The following is a 15,456-nucleotide window of genomic DNA, read 5'->3' as shown; positions in this document are numbered from 1 at the left end:
TTACACTAACAACTCCCCAAAGAGAACATTTTCTCTGTATTTTTTTTATTGAATAACGCCACAACTTTTTTTGCATAGTTTTGCATGAACTGTAACAATGTGTACATATATTTTCTTTTCTGTCTTTTTTTTTTTTTTTTAATTAATGCTATAAACATACTTCTGTGTTTGTATATTACAAAACAGACTGAAAACACTACATTTCTAATGTTGACTTTTTAAAGTTTTAAACCGTATTAAAAGTCTATGTTAGCTGCTTGTGAATTTTTTTGCTCACGCCCTGCATTCGCTTATGTTCTGTGCATCTCATGCCCATAAAACCTAGTGACGCCCCTGGATGGAAGTCAAACTGTGAAACTATGCAAGCAGGAGACCAGAAGGGTATGGAGCAATGCGTATCCTAATTTTTGACTTTCAGGCTGCGTGTTTTGGACGTCGCTACCAAAAACCAAATCAATCATAAATAGATCATAATTGTGGAATAACCACACAAAAACAACGGAAGCCGTTAAAGATGATAAATCATTGTTAATTCAGGCATTCTTTACATTATGTTGATGTCATTGAGTGATTTTTAAAACAGAATTCTCGAGTCTAGTCTAGATTTTTTAAATAGTGAGAATTCCAAACTACTCATTAGCTTGATATATTTTCCCGGGTGGCCTTTATAGATTTATATAGCTTTGGCGCAGACAGGAACTCGTGTGTCAGTGCACCTTCTAGTCCGCGTGTAGGGAAAAATCAAGCAGCGCCACTACGGATATAACCACCGCCCATGTTGTGTAAAATCCTCTTCTCTCCTGGTATCGTAATTTTTTTGTAAAATTCGCAATGGAGAACGAAGATTTGGCATTGAAAGCTAAAAAAAGACGAGAACGTCAAGCAGGTAACACTTGTAGACGACACAGCATATTTTAACATTATTTTTCCTTGTGTTTGTGCAGCGGGCGCGTCACAACGTATCCATTTTTTGAACGCAGAAAAGCTAAATATCTATTATTTGCAATATCACAACTCGTTGTCTGGCATTATCATTATATAAAAAAAAAAGGTGCTAAATTCGCCTTGAGGTTTCCCAAAGCTAGCAAAAGCCAATGCTATAAACTAAGCTAATAAAGGCGAGCTGCGAGCTAACTGTGTCGCGAGACTCTCCGTGCAAATTAACTGCGCAGACGTAACGTACTCTTAATAATTCCATGTAATTAACCACCCTTTGATTTCAAGTGCAAACTGCTATGACGCGATAGTCGCGAGTTTATGTTCATTGAAAATAGCTGTGTGTGTGAGTGAGGGAGTAAGTCCACACAAACTTAAAACACTGAAAGCATGTACCGCTATGTTTCGTCATTACGGATCTCATTTGGACGTATGCACGATGCCAAGATCGTCTAGGATAGGTTGTCTTCCTTAAGTTATACAGTACAGTAAAACCCCAGCCTATTCACAAATGCACATTTCAGTTGTTTTTATTTCCCGTGGAACCTGTTGGCCGAGTACTACGCAGCAGTAATAAGATATCGCGCCCCACGATTTTTCGGGATCTACCAACTGAAAATCGTCGTTATAATGACGAAAGAATAACTACACACAACCTGCCGTGTCTGACACTGTGAAAGAAGAAAGAGGTTTAGTACCAACCAACGAAGAGTCAAAGCAACTCTGTCATGTAACAAGCATGCATGCAATACAGTAGCAACATATTCTAACTGTTTGAGAGCACCTTATCTAAACAAAACCTATCCTCAGCTATTCCCTGAACGACAAAGCCGTGGCTAATAGGAAAGTAGTACAGTAATTGGTGTCAAAGTATGTTAAAATGATGCAGACTATAGCATCTTTGTGTTTTGATGAGTTGTTTATTAAGGTTCAAGTTTTTTCCCCACATGTGTTTGCACTTCTGGTGCATTTTTACCAAAATGAAACCATTCGTAAGTCATTTGTGTTTAGTTTAAAATGATATTGAATAGGTTTGGCGTCATAGTTTGTGGTAGCGCAGTTAAGAGACAATTGCTTAAGAAAAAATATATAGTTTTTGTTTTCCTATAGGGTTCGTTTCCTATCCCCCGTGAATCGCCGGGGTTTACTGTACAGTATATTCTTATTGTGCAACTTGGATCAAATGGTGTTTTTGACCTTTAACTTTGTCTGTAGGTCCAAGCAGCGCGTTACATGATGCAGAAGGTATTGCATCCGATCACACCCTTTGAATCAATGCATGCCAACAGGTTTTGAAGTGGAAGTGAAAATTGCTTTGAAGGGCAGTGGCTAATAATGCTAAGCGAGTGATCCATGAATGGGAACGTGTACTACATGATGATGGCAAATCAATGACAGTGGTTCAATTACATGACACAAGAGTCCTCTTTAAAAAGAAAGAAAGCGGAAAAAAAGTGTATTAATATATTGACAATTTCTTTGGCTCCATAATCAATCACTAATCTACTCTGATTGTAGTTAGTAAATATTTGCATGAACAAGTACATTGCATGTTGTTCGTAACCTCGAAATGTCGTAATTATTATAGTATCCGTGCCAATAGTGTATATCTGTACAGTACTTGCTACTTCAAAAAAATCTTCAATAGTACACAAGTAAACCATATGATAAGCTTGATGCATACTAGTTTGACACGGATGGCAATGATTTTAGGAAACTGCTAATTACTGTATTCTCTGTAAATGGTGTGAAGCAAGCGACGGTGTGGTAAAGTATCACTAAAGTTTTCCTGTCACAATTTATTTTACAACTTGGTATTATTCCCAAAAAGCCGTCTTAACACGTTGGACTCTGTATTCGTGCCCAATGCAAGTCTGGTTCAAAGCCCGGTCAATTGTGCCGTTGTGGGTGTGAACACAATCATCTCACTCAATAGAAGCAGCTCTTCTCATTCCATTTCAATTTGGTGTGTGAGAAGCTCGCAGTCTTTGACATGGCAGGAGCAGAAACGGATTTACTGGAAGCTGGCAAAGTGCATTTTTAAGCAACCACAAGCAGACATTCATGACAATCAGACAATCTCATGTTACCGATGTGAAGGAGATGTCAGAGTAAGGCCGGACACAATATTGTTACTCATGGTGTTTTGTGCCATACGTTGAAGGCCTTAAAGTTGAGCCAGTTACCACAGGGGAGTGAGTACTGCAGCTTTTCACATTGAAAAAATGCTGAATTTAGGGGGTCCTTGGTTTACAATTGAGTACCTTCTTGTGTTGTGACATAATGCAGTATTCTTAAACTGCTACACAATCTAGTTTCACCTCAAAATATCATCAGTACAGCAACTGTTTGTATGCAAAACTCTTCGAGAGCATAAATATAAAACAATCAAATCATCTGTGTGCCGTAACCTCAAATTGTTGTATTGCAGGACCATCATAAACCGAGGACCCCGTGCATCGGCATGAAAATAACGGCTGTGTGTCAATTTTTCTCTTCTAGCCTTGGAGAGCGAAGACCATGACATTGGCTTCTGTGGCTGGACGTTGGTGTTGTTGTCTCTTATACTCATGATCGTCACACTGCCTCTCTCCATTTGGATGTGCATCAAGGTCAAGTTTGTTTGATTGCATGCATTATGCTGCTTTTATGTCTTGTCATTAATGTTTTAATGCACTCTTTCTATTACATTTGCCATCCCTCCTTCCTCATTTATCCCTTTTTTCATCTAAAAAACTTGATACGCTAACTAGCAAACTGTCAGACTCCCTGTTTTGTCTCCCTCGGTTGGTCATTGTTAGTTTTCATTTTTCTCGGACGGGTTTGTTTTTACATACTTGGCCAATAAATCTAATTCAGATTAAAAGATGGTAATCCTTTGTCTCAGTGAATCGATGAACTGCTAACCTACCCGTTTACATGATATCAATTAACTCATTCACTGCCATTGACGGCTATAGATGTAAAAAATTAATTTGAACTATTTCTATTAGTTTTCCACTTTTGTTAATAAGAGTATGAAAACCTAAAAAATAAAAAAAATTATTGTACATGTAGAACAGATATAAAATTTGTGATTAATCGTGAGTTAATTATTGAAGTCATGTAATTAATTACAATTAAAAATGTTATTCACCTGACACGATTAAAAAAAAAAAAGAAGAAGAAGAAAAGATTATAAAAAATTAGGGGCGTCAGGCGATGAAAATGTTAATTGTAATTAATCGCATCGTGAGTTAACTTCACTAGTTAACTCACGATTAATCACAAATTTTATATCTGTTCTAAATGTACAATAAAAAAAATCTAGGTTTTCACACTCTTGTTAACGAAAGTGGAAAAAAATGTTAAACTAATAGAAATAGTTGAAAATAATTTTTGACGTCTATAGCCGTCAATGGCAGTGAATGAGTTAAGAGTTGCCAAAGGCAGCTATACAAGCTGATTGCGCGCTCTGCCTCTGCACACAGATTGTGAAGGAGTATGAGAGAGCCATTATTTTCCGCCTCGGACGCCTTCTACGAGGAGGAGCCAAAGGACCAGGTTGGAAAATACTTTGGTGTGATGTATACAATACTTGTGTTACACTGACTACTGCTTTAGTGCTTTGGCGCCATCTTGTGGCATCTTTGTGCCAAGAATATTGAAACAAGGGAAGGAGCTTTATTTAGTCAGACCGTAGCACTGTCTAATTGAAAAGTAGCAATTTGCCACCATCTTGTGGCATGTTTAGGCAATTAAAGTATAAATCTTTGGGGCGGGGGGTTGTCAATTACTTGATTTTCACTGTTGGCGGCGTGGCTCAATCCCTATACCCTGTGAATGACAAGGATTTAGCATACAGTTCAGTATGCACTTGAATCAGTTTGCCTGTAGGTCCAAAAAGCCGTGTATGTAGAATATGAAAGAGTGCAGGAAACTGCCAGCATTTGTCGAGGCAAATTTGCGAATGCGGAGAGACCCCAGGGATTTTTTTTGTTTTTTAGTGTACTAGAATAAATTGTTATTTCACATCCACTGCAGTAGGTGGCACTAGCGATCCCATTGTCCTAGCAAGCGCAAGGAATATTAGCTCCTCTGTAGAGGCGTACTTACAGCAAAATGATAGACTAATGATACTATTTATAGTCGCGGCGTGGAAGTGTTGGGGGGTGGGGGGGGGGGGGGGCGCAAAATATTGTCTTCCTCCTGGGGTAGGTGGAAAAAATATATACTTGAAATGCACTGGTTTAGTCTTCAGAACAAAATGTGTAGCTCATTTGGAATAAGTGAGCTATTACTTTTCTCAGCCAAACACTCATCAGTTTTGAAGTGTTGGACTTTTTACTGTGATTTGATGGACAGAACAGCCACAATGAAATAGCCACACAGCATGTATGTCACTTTTCTTTTGCACAATACCAGCTCGGCTCAGCTGTACTTGCTTTTTTTTTAGGTTGGCTTTAAAAAAAAAAAAATGAAGCCTGCTAAGGATTTTAGTTGAGCCGAGACTGAAGGCAGCTGAAAAAGGCCCACCAAGTTAAGACGACAGAGTATTCTGCAGTATCCAGAGCTAATGTATAACAGTAGTGAGGTAATGATTGAAGGTGTGTTAAGAACAAATGGTGTGTGTGTGAGAACAAATAATAGGGATGGACGAGTACCGATACCAGGGTATCATAACTGTCCGATACCCGCAGCACCCTCTTGTGGCCGTTTTACGATCAGGAACAAGAAAAGTGAAATGAGAAGAATAGAGAAAAAAAGAGAATTTAATGACATTTTAGGGAAAATTCTATATTTGTATTTATAGCTCTTTCTTTAAAATGATCTGTCATCGGGTTGTTTTATTTTATGCATCAAAAATATAAGTGGTACCAGTAGTAAAAAAAGTGATATTGAACAGCCCCATTAATGTGTACCATACGTACATCGTATGAAGGGATTGTTATGGTAATCTGCGATGTATTTATTAATTAATGACATAGTCATCAATTTATTTCTTTGACATTTCAACACGGAACGATGGCGTCCCTGGGCATTTGCACTTTATGTGTGAGGGAATTGCAGTTAGCAATTAGTTGCAACAGAATGAGTTTGCAGTTGTTTTACGGCTCGATGTGCTGCAGGGAGCTCGAGATGTCCTGTGGGACGAATGAGCGGCTGGTCCCGGGAAAAACAGCTTTATGATTTAAAAGATGGCTGCAGATTGAGGGCGGAACCGAGCCCGATCCGTTCAATCTGCGGCGCCAGTCAGGTTGATTTAATTTCTGACACAAATAGGCTCGTGTAGCAACGGTTGCCGGGTTACTCACAGACTTGTGCGGTGACATTGTAAACCCGAAAAAGGGGGGGCATAAATCTAATTGGATCTAAAGACAGAGCACATTTCGAACACCAAAAAAAAAAAAGTCACAATTTAGTGTAAAAATGTACCCAACGAACACAGGAATTGTCAGGATAGTAAAGAGTCCAATTGTACAGCGTAAACAAAAAACAGGAATCCTGGTAGACATCCTTGGCACAAATCCAAAACTGAAACAATACGCGCCCCCCTCAAAGTGCATCCTGCAATGACATTCACCAGGGCCTCATTTTATGTGTTGCCATATGTCTGCCAGCGCTGTTTGACTTATAGATGCAGTCATAAATCTGAAAACACTGATGGGATGGGATGCTGTCTATTCTTTTCCTGTAAGACGAGGTATTTGCTGAGGAAAAATACAGGCTCCCACGAGAAACTATTTGCATACATCTCATAGCTCACTGTCTCCTCATCTTTGATTTGTTATTTTACTGCAGCTAATAAAAAATAAAAATAAAAAAACAGGGAGTGTCCTCTTAAAAAAAATGGTGAAATTGGACTCCCCGAAGTGCCTGGGGACGCCATTTGTGACTGCATGGGTAATAATGGCTCTCTGCCAGCAAATCTCACATTCCTGGGGGTGTTGTGGTGTGTGTGTGTGTGTGCCCCAACTAAATTCAGCACTTGGTTCCGTGTAATGTCCCCTTAACCGCAGTCACGCAATCAGGCTGTGGCACAACATAATATGCATGTTTTGTTTTTTCGAATCTGTGTCGGCTTGTTCAGTCAGTTTGCCTATAAATGTAGCGAGTTTGTATATGAAACATTTAAAACCACTTAAAGGGGAAGTCAGCGTTAAACATTTCTTGACAATAATATGTTATGTGTGACCTCACTAGTCTAAACATGACCTTCTGATTAATATTACATTTGTGGAATATGAGTTATGCAGCAAAATCCAGCAGTTTTTAGCCATCTCAGGGGGCGGCCATTTTGCCACTTCTGTCAACTAAGGATGACATCACAGTTGCTCAGGGCTCTGGCTACGACCAATCACAGCTGAGACCTGAGCAACAGTGATGTCATTTTCACTCGACAGAAAGCAGCAAATTGTCCGCCTTCTAATATTGATCAAAACTGCTGGATTTTGTTGCTTAACTCATATTCCACTAACACAATATTAATAGGATTACCATATCTAGACTAGTGGGGCTGCATAGAACATATTATTGTCAATACATTTTTGGGAGGTTGACTTCCCCTTAAACTCATTCACTCCCAGCCATTTTCACTGAGGCAACCCCCTTCGCTCCCGGCTGTTTTACTGGATCCTAATTGATTTTGCAAGGTTCACAGAAGATTATGTTCTATTGCTATAATATGGAACCTACCAAAAGAAAGATTAGAATCTCTTCTTTCATCTGGGAAAAAAAGTATATTTGTATCTGTTTCCGTTTTGCGGCAATTAGCATTAGAATACAGCTAAGTTTCATCATCATTCGTCTTAAACCTGTTGAAAACACTGGGCAAAAGAGCATGTTGCAACATGGCCCTGGCTGATCTCTTATACTCGTCTGCCACCTGCTGGCCGTTTTTTGTAACCACTACCATTGCTTTAAGCGACCTCTTCATGTCAGAAGCTGTATCAAAGACTTCTGTATACGCTAGCATAATAAAAACGTATGAATAAATTAACTATGACTAAGTTTTGAAATATACATATTCATATGTTTTTTATATGTTTGAATGAATTCAGTTATTTTATCACTGGAATTTTACTTAATATCGCAACCTCGCAATCTCTAAAGGTCACTTCAAGGCCATTATGCTTTTAATCTCAACTTGGCCGTGGTTAGTATTTGCCGTTGGTTCCGATTTCCCTAGCTAAACATGCACTTCCTTAATTGAAAATGCACGAGAGCTAAATGTTTGCATACCTAGCATTTCACTCAGGCGCGTGCCAAGTATTGTTCGGCGCCCCCGCTGGTTGCTTGTGACTTGAAACGGGCCTTCTGAAAGCTGCAAATATTCACAGCTTTGCCCGACTGTCAGCACAGCTGCAGTTTTATAAAGCCTGCTTGACATGGCCCGGTGCCAAGATTTCATTCATCCCGCCGGCTTCAAACATTTGTGAAGGCGCTCGCTTATTATTGTGTTTACCGCCGATGTAGTCTTTGCTAAGACTATTTGCATTCTTGTGATTCCACAGGTTTGTTCTTCATCTTGCCGTGCACTGACAGCTTTATTAACGTGGACATGCGCACCATCACCTTCGACATCCCGCCGCAAGAGGTATGACACGTGCGGTTGTGTTGACGCTAAACAAACACATCCGCTGAGCCTCAAAGGCTGTCAAAATTCATTTGGAAAATTCCTCATTCAGCTCAAGAATATAAAAGACTATAAGCTTATAATGTATGGTTTTGTGCAGTTTACCTTCAAAGGCACCATTAGTGGACGTTCCATCTCGGTTGCTTTACTGATTCTGTGCTCATCCAATTTCTTGAATATTTCAACCCGAAATAAAAAAAAGTCCTTCTGCAAGGCTAACCTTTTTCATCGACTCGTATTGATTGATGGTTTCACATACTTTTTTTTAAAATTAAAAGTGGATGCAATTTCCTGCCTTTTTATAACTATATTCCAAATAAATGTTAGAAAAAAATCCTGGCGGATGCGTTTCCTTGTGTGTTACAATAAAAAGCACTTCATGTATCCTCCTCACACTCAACAATATCTTCCTGCCTGTTTCCTGTTTGGTGCGTTCAAACCCTTGCAGGTATTGACCAAAGACTCAGTGACAGTGAGTGTGGATGGCGTGGTGTACTACCGGGTTCAGAATGCTACGCTGGCCGTGGCCAACATCACGAACGCTGATGCTGCGACACGCTTGTTGGCCCAGACCACACTGAGGAATGTTCTCGGTACCAAGAACCTGGCTGAGATCCTTTCCGACCGGGAAGAAATTGCACACAGCATGCAGGTAGAGCCGTCTTCATTCAGTCTGATTGCGTATTTCGTATCTACGACAACATAAGTGCTCCAATCGGGAAATAGCTAGTCATTTGGGGGCCCAAACTCAGCCATGGGGCCCTCACATCTGTATTCAGCACTGAAAAATGTTTTTTGAATATGAGTGTTTGTCAACTTGAAAGTGTGGATTTGAGGATTTATTTCATGAGCTAGATAAAGTCTTTAAAATCCTACCTGAGGATTACAACTAAATCATCTCAATGCTTTTGCTGTCATTGATAAGAACATTAATGAGCTTTTTCGATCGTTTACCATTTTGACCAATTGTATACGAATGTCTTTGTGATGAAAACAGTCGCTCTCGCACTCTCCGCTTCAAATCCACTTTTCCGCTAAGCTGGCACTGACATCAGCGCTATATACAATAGTGTCTAGCTTTTGCTGTTTTCGCTGTCGATTACGCACATTTGTAATCGTTTGAAACTGCTTTAATTGCCTTCTCTTTTTTTTGCTCCATTTGGTTAACTCAGCTTCGTACTTAAAACTGCGCGAGCGCTCTACTTTGCTGCCAACTTCGGGAATCAAGTATGCGCATGCACAGAAGTTGGAGTAGCCTATTTTTTTAGGGGAGCATCATTTGAAGAAAACTTTATTGATTCTTTTTCATGAGGCATTCGGAGGCCCCTAAAAATGTCAGGGCCCCAGGCAATCGCCTGTTTTTGCTTAATGGAAAGTCCGCCCCCGGCACTAATTTTAGCATGTGTTTGCATACCCACTGTGGTCAGCTGCTATTTGAATTCGAATTGGAATGACCCAGAGCCCTTTCAGTTTGTGGACTTCATATATTACACAACAAATTCAGTCTACATCTACCCCCAACTGTTGTAAATAGAACCTGATCAAAATGGTTTGAGCCAATTTTTTTTTTTTTTTTTATCTGCTCGAGTCCGTGCAGAAGATTGAAGTTTGAAGTAAGCAGACCTCTACGGGTGGATGATCACAGATTTGAACCCCAGTGCTATTTTGTTATTGGACAATAGTTTCAAACACCATATTAGAAAATAGTCATTCATAACAGTATAACCCCACTGGCCATATTTGTAATTGTCATCACATGTGGGGGTTTGTGTCTCGTACACTAAAGAGAGGAGCAAAGTAGTTCTGTTGATGATGACTTGTACCAACTAGGCAAACCTAAACATGTCGTGTCTGGCAGAGGGTTCACAAGACTTCCAACGGCCCGTCGCCAGTTTATACCCAGAGAGCCCTGCTCTCAGAATAACCTGCGCTTAACGTGTACTTCTGGTGATTGAGTTCGTCAAGCAGCTGTTGCGGCAACATAGCACAACAGCGAGCCTATAGAAAAGAATGGGAGGGTTCTAGTGGCCCCTTGCTTGCAACCACGCTCTCGAGCTGCATTATTCAGCTGCAAGTGTCAATTTTAAAGTGAACAAACTGCAGTGAAGACAATTCACTAAGAGACAGCAGGTGATTCTGCATGTAGAGCACAGCTGTCCGTTTGCATCTGATTCATATCATTTATTCATACATTAGCCCTGTGAATAATTGAATGTTAGTTTTCAGAGGCTGTTGGTTGAGCCATAAAATTCTCTCGTAATCACGCTAATGTCACGTGTGTATGTGTCACATAGTGTTGCTCCACAATGTATTGCACATTATTTGAACATCTGCCATTGCCAGTGATAAAAAGTCTGCGTTGTCTGAAAATGGATTTTAAAGATCTGCCCTCTGCTGCTACCATGTGGCCAAGAGTAGAATTGAGAGCTTCTGTATACACTAATGGTTCTTTTTTTTTTTCTTCGTCAAAGATGATCACATTTCTGTAGGAATTATTATTATTATTTTTACTGTTATTATTATTATTATCATCAATATTATTATTATTAATAATATTCTCTGCAAATAATCGAAATTTATCCGACCATCTTCTAAATGTGGGTGTTTCCTCGAAAGATGTATAAGATGAACATTTTATTTGAACGCTTTATTTTGTAGCACGCTGTTGCCGTGGCAATACTCCATTTGCATAGAAAATGATGATGCTTTTAAAGGGCCTAAGCCGAAAACTCATGAAACTGTACACATATCAGGCCTGGCAAAAACATTTATATTTTAGAGAATTCTTGTGCCGTTTGTTAAAAGGAGTATCTTCAATAAATTAAAAATATACATATATATCAATTAAATAAATAAATAAATACAAAAGCAGCACCCCTGGTTGAAAGTTTAACATAATATATCTACAAAAGGTATATAGCAGCCCAAAAACTAAAAATGTTTATTTGGTAGCCATATGCTAACATTTTCAATTTTCTTTTAATATTGAGGGTCTAAACCTGAGACTTCACACCCATAATCATATATTCCAGTTACCAGCAATACTAAAAACCCAACTTTTAATGTCTGCCTGTGTCTCGTCAGTCCACCCTTGACGACGCTACTGACGACTGGGGCATCAAGGTGGAGCGAGTGGAGATCAAAGACGTCAAGCTGCCCCTGCAGCTCCAGAGAGCGATGGCGGCTGAGGCTGAGGCCACCCGGGAGGCCAGAGCCAAGGTATGCACTGCTAACATGAGACTGAGTGTTGATGATCTAAAACAGGAGTGTCTTCATTTATTGTTTCTACCGGGTCTTAATAGGTCATTATGTCTGTGAAATTGTAATTTCCATGACGTTTTTGTCATGGTTAGTCAAGCTGTACGGAAGATTACGTTTGGCAGGATTCTCACTTATAATAAAGAGAATTCTGACTTTAATCTTAGAATTCTCACTTTCAAGTCACAATTCTCTCTTTATTCCAACTTTAAAGTCACAATTCTGACTTGCGAATACTGATTTTATTCTCAGAATTCTCACTTTAAAGTCAGAATTCTCTTTATTCCGACTTTAAAGTCCAAATTCTGACTTGCAAATTTTGACTTTAATCTCACAATTCTGACTATGAGAACAATAGTAGCACTAATAAAGTCCAAATTCTGACTTTATTCTGAGATTAAAGTCAGAATCTTGCCAGCCGTTTTTTTCTCTCCACTGGCCCTAATCCTCTTCCATAAAGCTGTGATTAACCAAGTTTCTCATTACGATTTTTTTTTTTATTTAATTTCTCAACACTTGCTTAAAAGATGCCAGGTGGGATTGTACACTAGTTTTCGAAGAAAAAAAAGTTGAGTGAGTCTAATTATGTACAAATGACCAAAGATGGAAACTGGACCAACTTGAAAATAGATCTTGAGGATATAAATCCTGGCGTGCCCCTCGCAGGTTATCGCCGCAGAGGGCGAGATGAACGCCTCGAGGGCGCTGAAGGAGGCGTCGCTGGTGATCGCCGAGTCGCCGTCTGCCCTGCAGCTGCGCTACCTGCAGACCCTCAACACTATCGCCGCCGAAAAGAACTCCACCATCATCTTCCCTCTGCCTCTGGAGATGATGCAAGGCTTTATCAAACGCTAAGCATCCATCACCTTGAAACATCCACGCAACACGCATATGCATCGAAAACATGTGGAAGTGACCTTAACGCTCATACGCATATTTTTTATGTAATGCCTGATGCTGCAGTTTTGCTGCAACCACTGCCAGTGTCCATTTTAGTTTAGTTGCGAGGTTTAAATTCGCAATATGTTTTTTTTACATGCACGATGTTTTTGTCATTGCATGTTTATACTAACGTGTTCACACATCCTCACTTTCAAACATAGTACACAAAAGGATACGGACAAGTTATTTTCAACAAATTTTGCAAATGAGTAGCTACTCTGAACATAAAAAGTAGTTTATAATGAAAATTAACTCAAGCATTTTACACCACAGTGCCACCTGCTGGAAGTCGTTCAGCCTTAATGCACAACGCTTTTCACCTTTTGAGTATTTTAACTCATTCGCTGCCATTGACGGCTATAGATGTCAAAAATGTATTTCAATTTCAATTAGTTTAGCATTTGTTCCCACTTTTGTTAACAAGTGTGAAAACCTAGGAAAAAAATACTACATTTAAAACAGATATATACAATTTGTGATTCATTGTGAGTTAACTAGTGTAATCATGCGAATCAATATGAAAAAAATGGTCCCAAATTTTTTGAATCTTTTCTTTTTTGAAAAAAATTAATATTTAAAATTAGGGGCATCAGGCGATTAAATTTTTTAATCCTAATTAATCACTAGTTAACTCTTGATTAATCACAAATTTTATATCTGTTCTAAATGTACAATCAAAAATGTCTAGGTTTTCATCCTTTTGTTAAACAAAAGTGGGAAAAATGTTAAACTAATAGAAATAGCCGTCAATGGCAGTGAACGAGTTAAAGACAATGCAATGGAATCTTAATCGGTGATCTATAACTGGAGGAGTTCAAATTTTAAAACAATTATTTCACTCCTTAAAAAAAGATGAAAATGAAAAGGTGACATCCATCCATTTTATTTACCGCTTATTCCTCACAAGGGTCGCAGGGGGGCTGGAGCCTGTCCCAGCTGCCTTCGGGCAGTAGGCGGGGTACACTCTGAACTGGTTGCCAGCCAATCGCAGGGCACATAGAGACTAACAACCATCCACACTCACAATCACACCTAGGGACAATTTAGAGTGCTCAATTAACCGGCCATGCATGTCTTTGGAATGTGGGAAGAAATCAGAGTACGCGGAGAAAACCTACACGGGCACGGGGAGAACATGCTAACTCCACCCAGGAAGGCCGAAGCCTGGACTCGATCTCACGTCCTCTGCACTGGGAGGCGGACGTGCTAAGCCACCGTCAGCCACCGTGCCGTGAAAAGAGGACAGAAAGAAGTCAAACTTGTAATGTCTGCCGCTGATCAACACAAACTGATCAACACAAAATAAATGTCAGCAAGCAGTCAAGACGTTTCCAACATAACAATTTTACAAATTAATTCAACAGCATGATTTCATGCTATGTATATTTATTTTAGTCATTGTACTTTTATTTAAAAATAATAATAATAATAGATAGATTGAGATGATTTGATTTTACAATCCAGATTGTTCCACAAACTGACACTTTTTGTTCTGTGTTAAAAATATCGATTCCTCTTCATTTATACTCACTTTCCTTTTTTTTAAAAAAATCTGATTTGCTTGTTATTTGGTAAAATTTCATACATTATTTCAAGGATGTTGTACTCCATCAATTCATGACATTTTTAAGTTTTTTGTTGTATAAATATTGTTTCATACTAACCCGAATGAGTTATTCAAATATAGAGAGAATTTAGAGATAATTTAAAGATGGAGAATTTGAAGCGTGCCGCAAAAAAATATATAGTTGTTACAATTACAGTCCAACCTAGAGATGACTCCCATAATACCGTAATATCTAGATTATCATATTTTAAATCATGTGAGTGGATTCCCTGCAATTTAGTCAAGCCGTACGTGTGTAATAAGAGTATTCATTCATGGGTACGAGTCCCTTAGAATGCTCCCTTCGAAGCAAAAAGCCTTAACTTGCCGTCATGGATTTATTTTGACACTTTTCTATGCAGTTTCAAACGTAGCTTAAGAGTTTATACTGATCTCTGTTGCTTTCGAAACAAAAGGTATTTAGTCAGACAATTCATCTCGGGGAGGTGTACGACCTAGCCAAATAGTCGTAAGAGCTTTTTAATTGTCTTTTAAAGTTGAAGTGTTTTCTTTTAAATGTGATGTGACCTATAGCTGTTACAATATGGAGTGAATTACTAGCTCAATAGCTTTACTAAAAACATTCAGGTGCGCGCGCATGTGCTTTTCTACGCAAGTGTATTAAAAATTTTGCTCTGAAAAGTTACATTACCCTATACAGTATATACACGTTGCTGTAGTAACCATCATGTTGTCACACTGCTACTGTTACATTTTGTTGTTGTTTAAAAGTCGAATCGGATGTTTTCCCGCCCAAACAGCATTTGTCCTGATGATGTGCTATTGATGCAAACAAAAACACAACCTGCTGTCATCTTGACCTTATTAATGTAAAGATAAATGCTGTAGCGTGTTAATTTACGTGAAGTGTCAACATACTGTACTGTCATGGATTTTGCTTTTCATGAGGAAAACTAGTTTGTTTTTATGGAAAGTATGTTTTGTTTGCCTTTCTGTCCAATATTCATAATTGAAGACTGTTCTGATCCCAAAGCTGGAAATGAAGTGCACGGCCATTTTCGTGTCCATTTTATCTCACCATACATATGCAGTGTATTGAAAACATTATTAAATCTTGTTAATCAAGAGATTTGGATGT

At 38.9% G+C, this 15,456-nt stretch overlaps 1 protein-coding gene across 2 annotated transcripts; it reads left to right on the top strand.

Annotated features, from left to right (window-relative positions):
• Positions 1-740: 740 nt before the first annotated feature.
• On the top strand, positions 741-15,445 carry stom (stomatin). 2 transcript variants are annotated; one of them, XM_086096125.1, is made up of 8 exons: positions 744-886; positions 2,152-2,181; positions 3,439-3,548; positions 4,407-4,479; positions 8,430-8,512; positions 9,000-9,203; positions 11,636-11,770; positions 12,476-15,445. In XM_086096125.1, the coding sequence occupies exons 1-8, from the start codon at positions 832-834 to the stop codon at positions 12,662-12,664; spliced, it is 879 nt and encodes a 292-aa protein (XP_085952251.1). In that variant the 5' UTR covers positions 744-831; the 3' UTR covers positions 12,665-15,445. The 2 variants fall into 2 exon arrangements, with proteins under 2 accessions (XP_085952252.1, XP_085952251.1); XM_086096126.1 differs by lacking the exon at positions 2,152-2,181 and having other exon boundaries at positions 741-886.
• The last annotated feature ends 11 nt before the right edge of the window (positions 15,446-15,456 follow it).

Source organism: Leptonotus elevatus, chromosome 15 (genome assembly GCF_054856555.1).
Source record: "Leptonotus elevatus isolate MCC_2025b chromosome 15, RoL_Lele_1.0, whole genome shotgun sequence".
NCBI lineage: Eukaryota > Metazoa > Chordata > Actinopteri > Syngnathiformes > Syngnathidae > Leptonotus > Leptonotus elevatus.
This window is presented reverse-complemented; position numbering and strand designations above follow the sequence as displayed.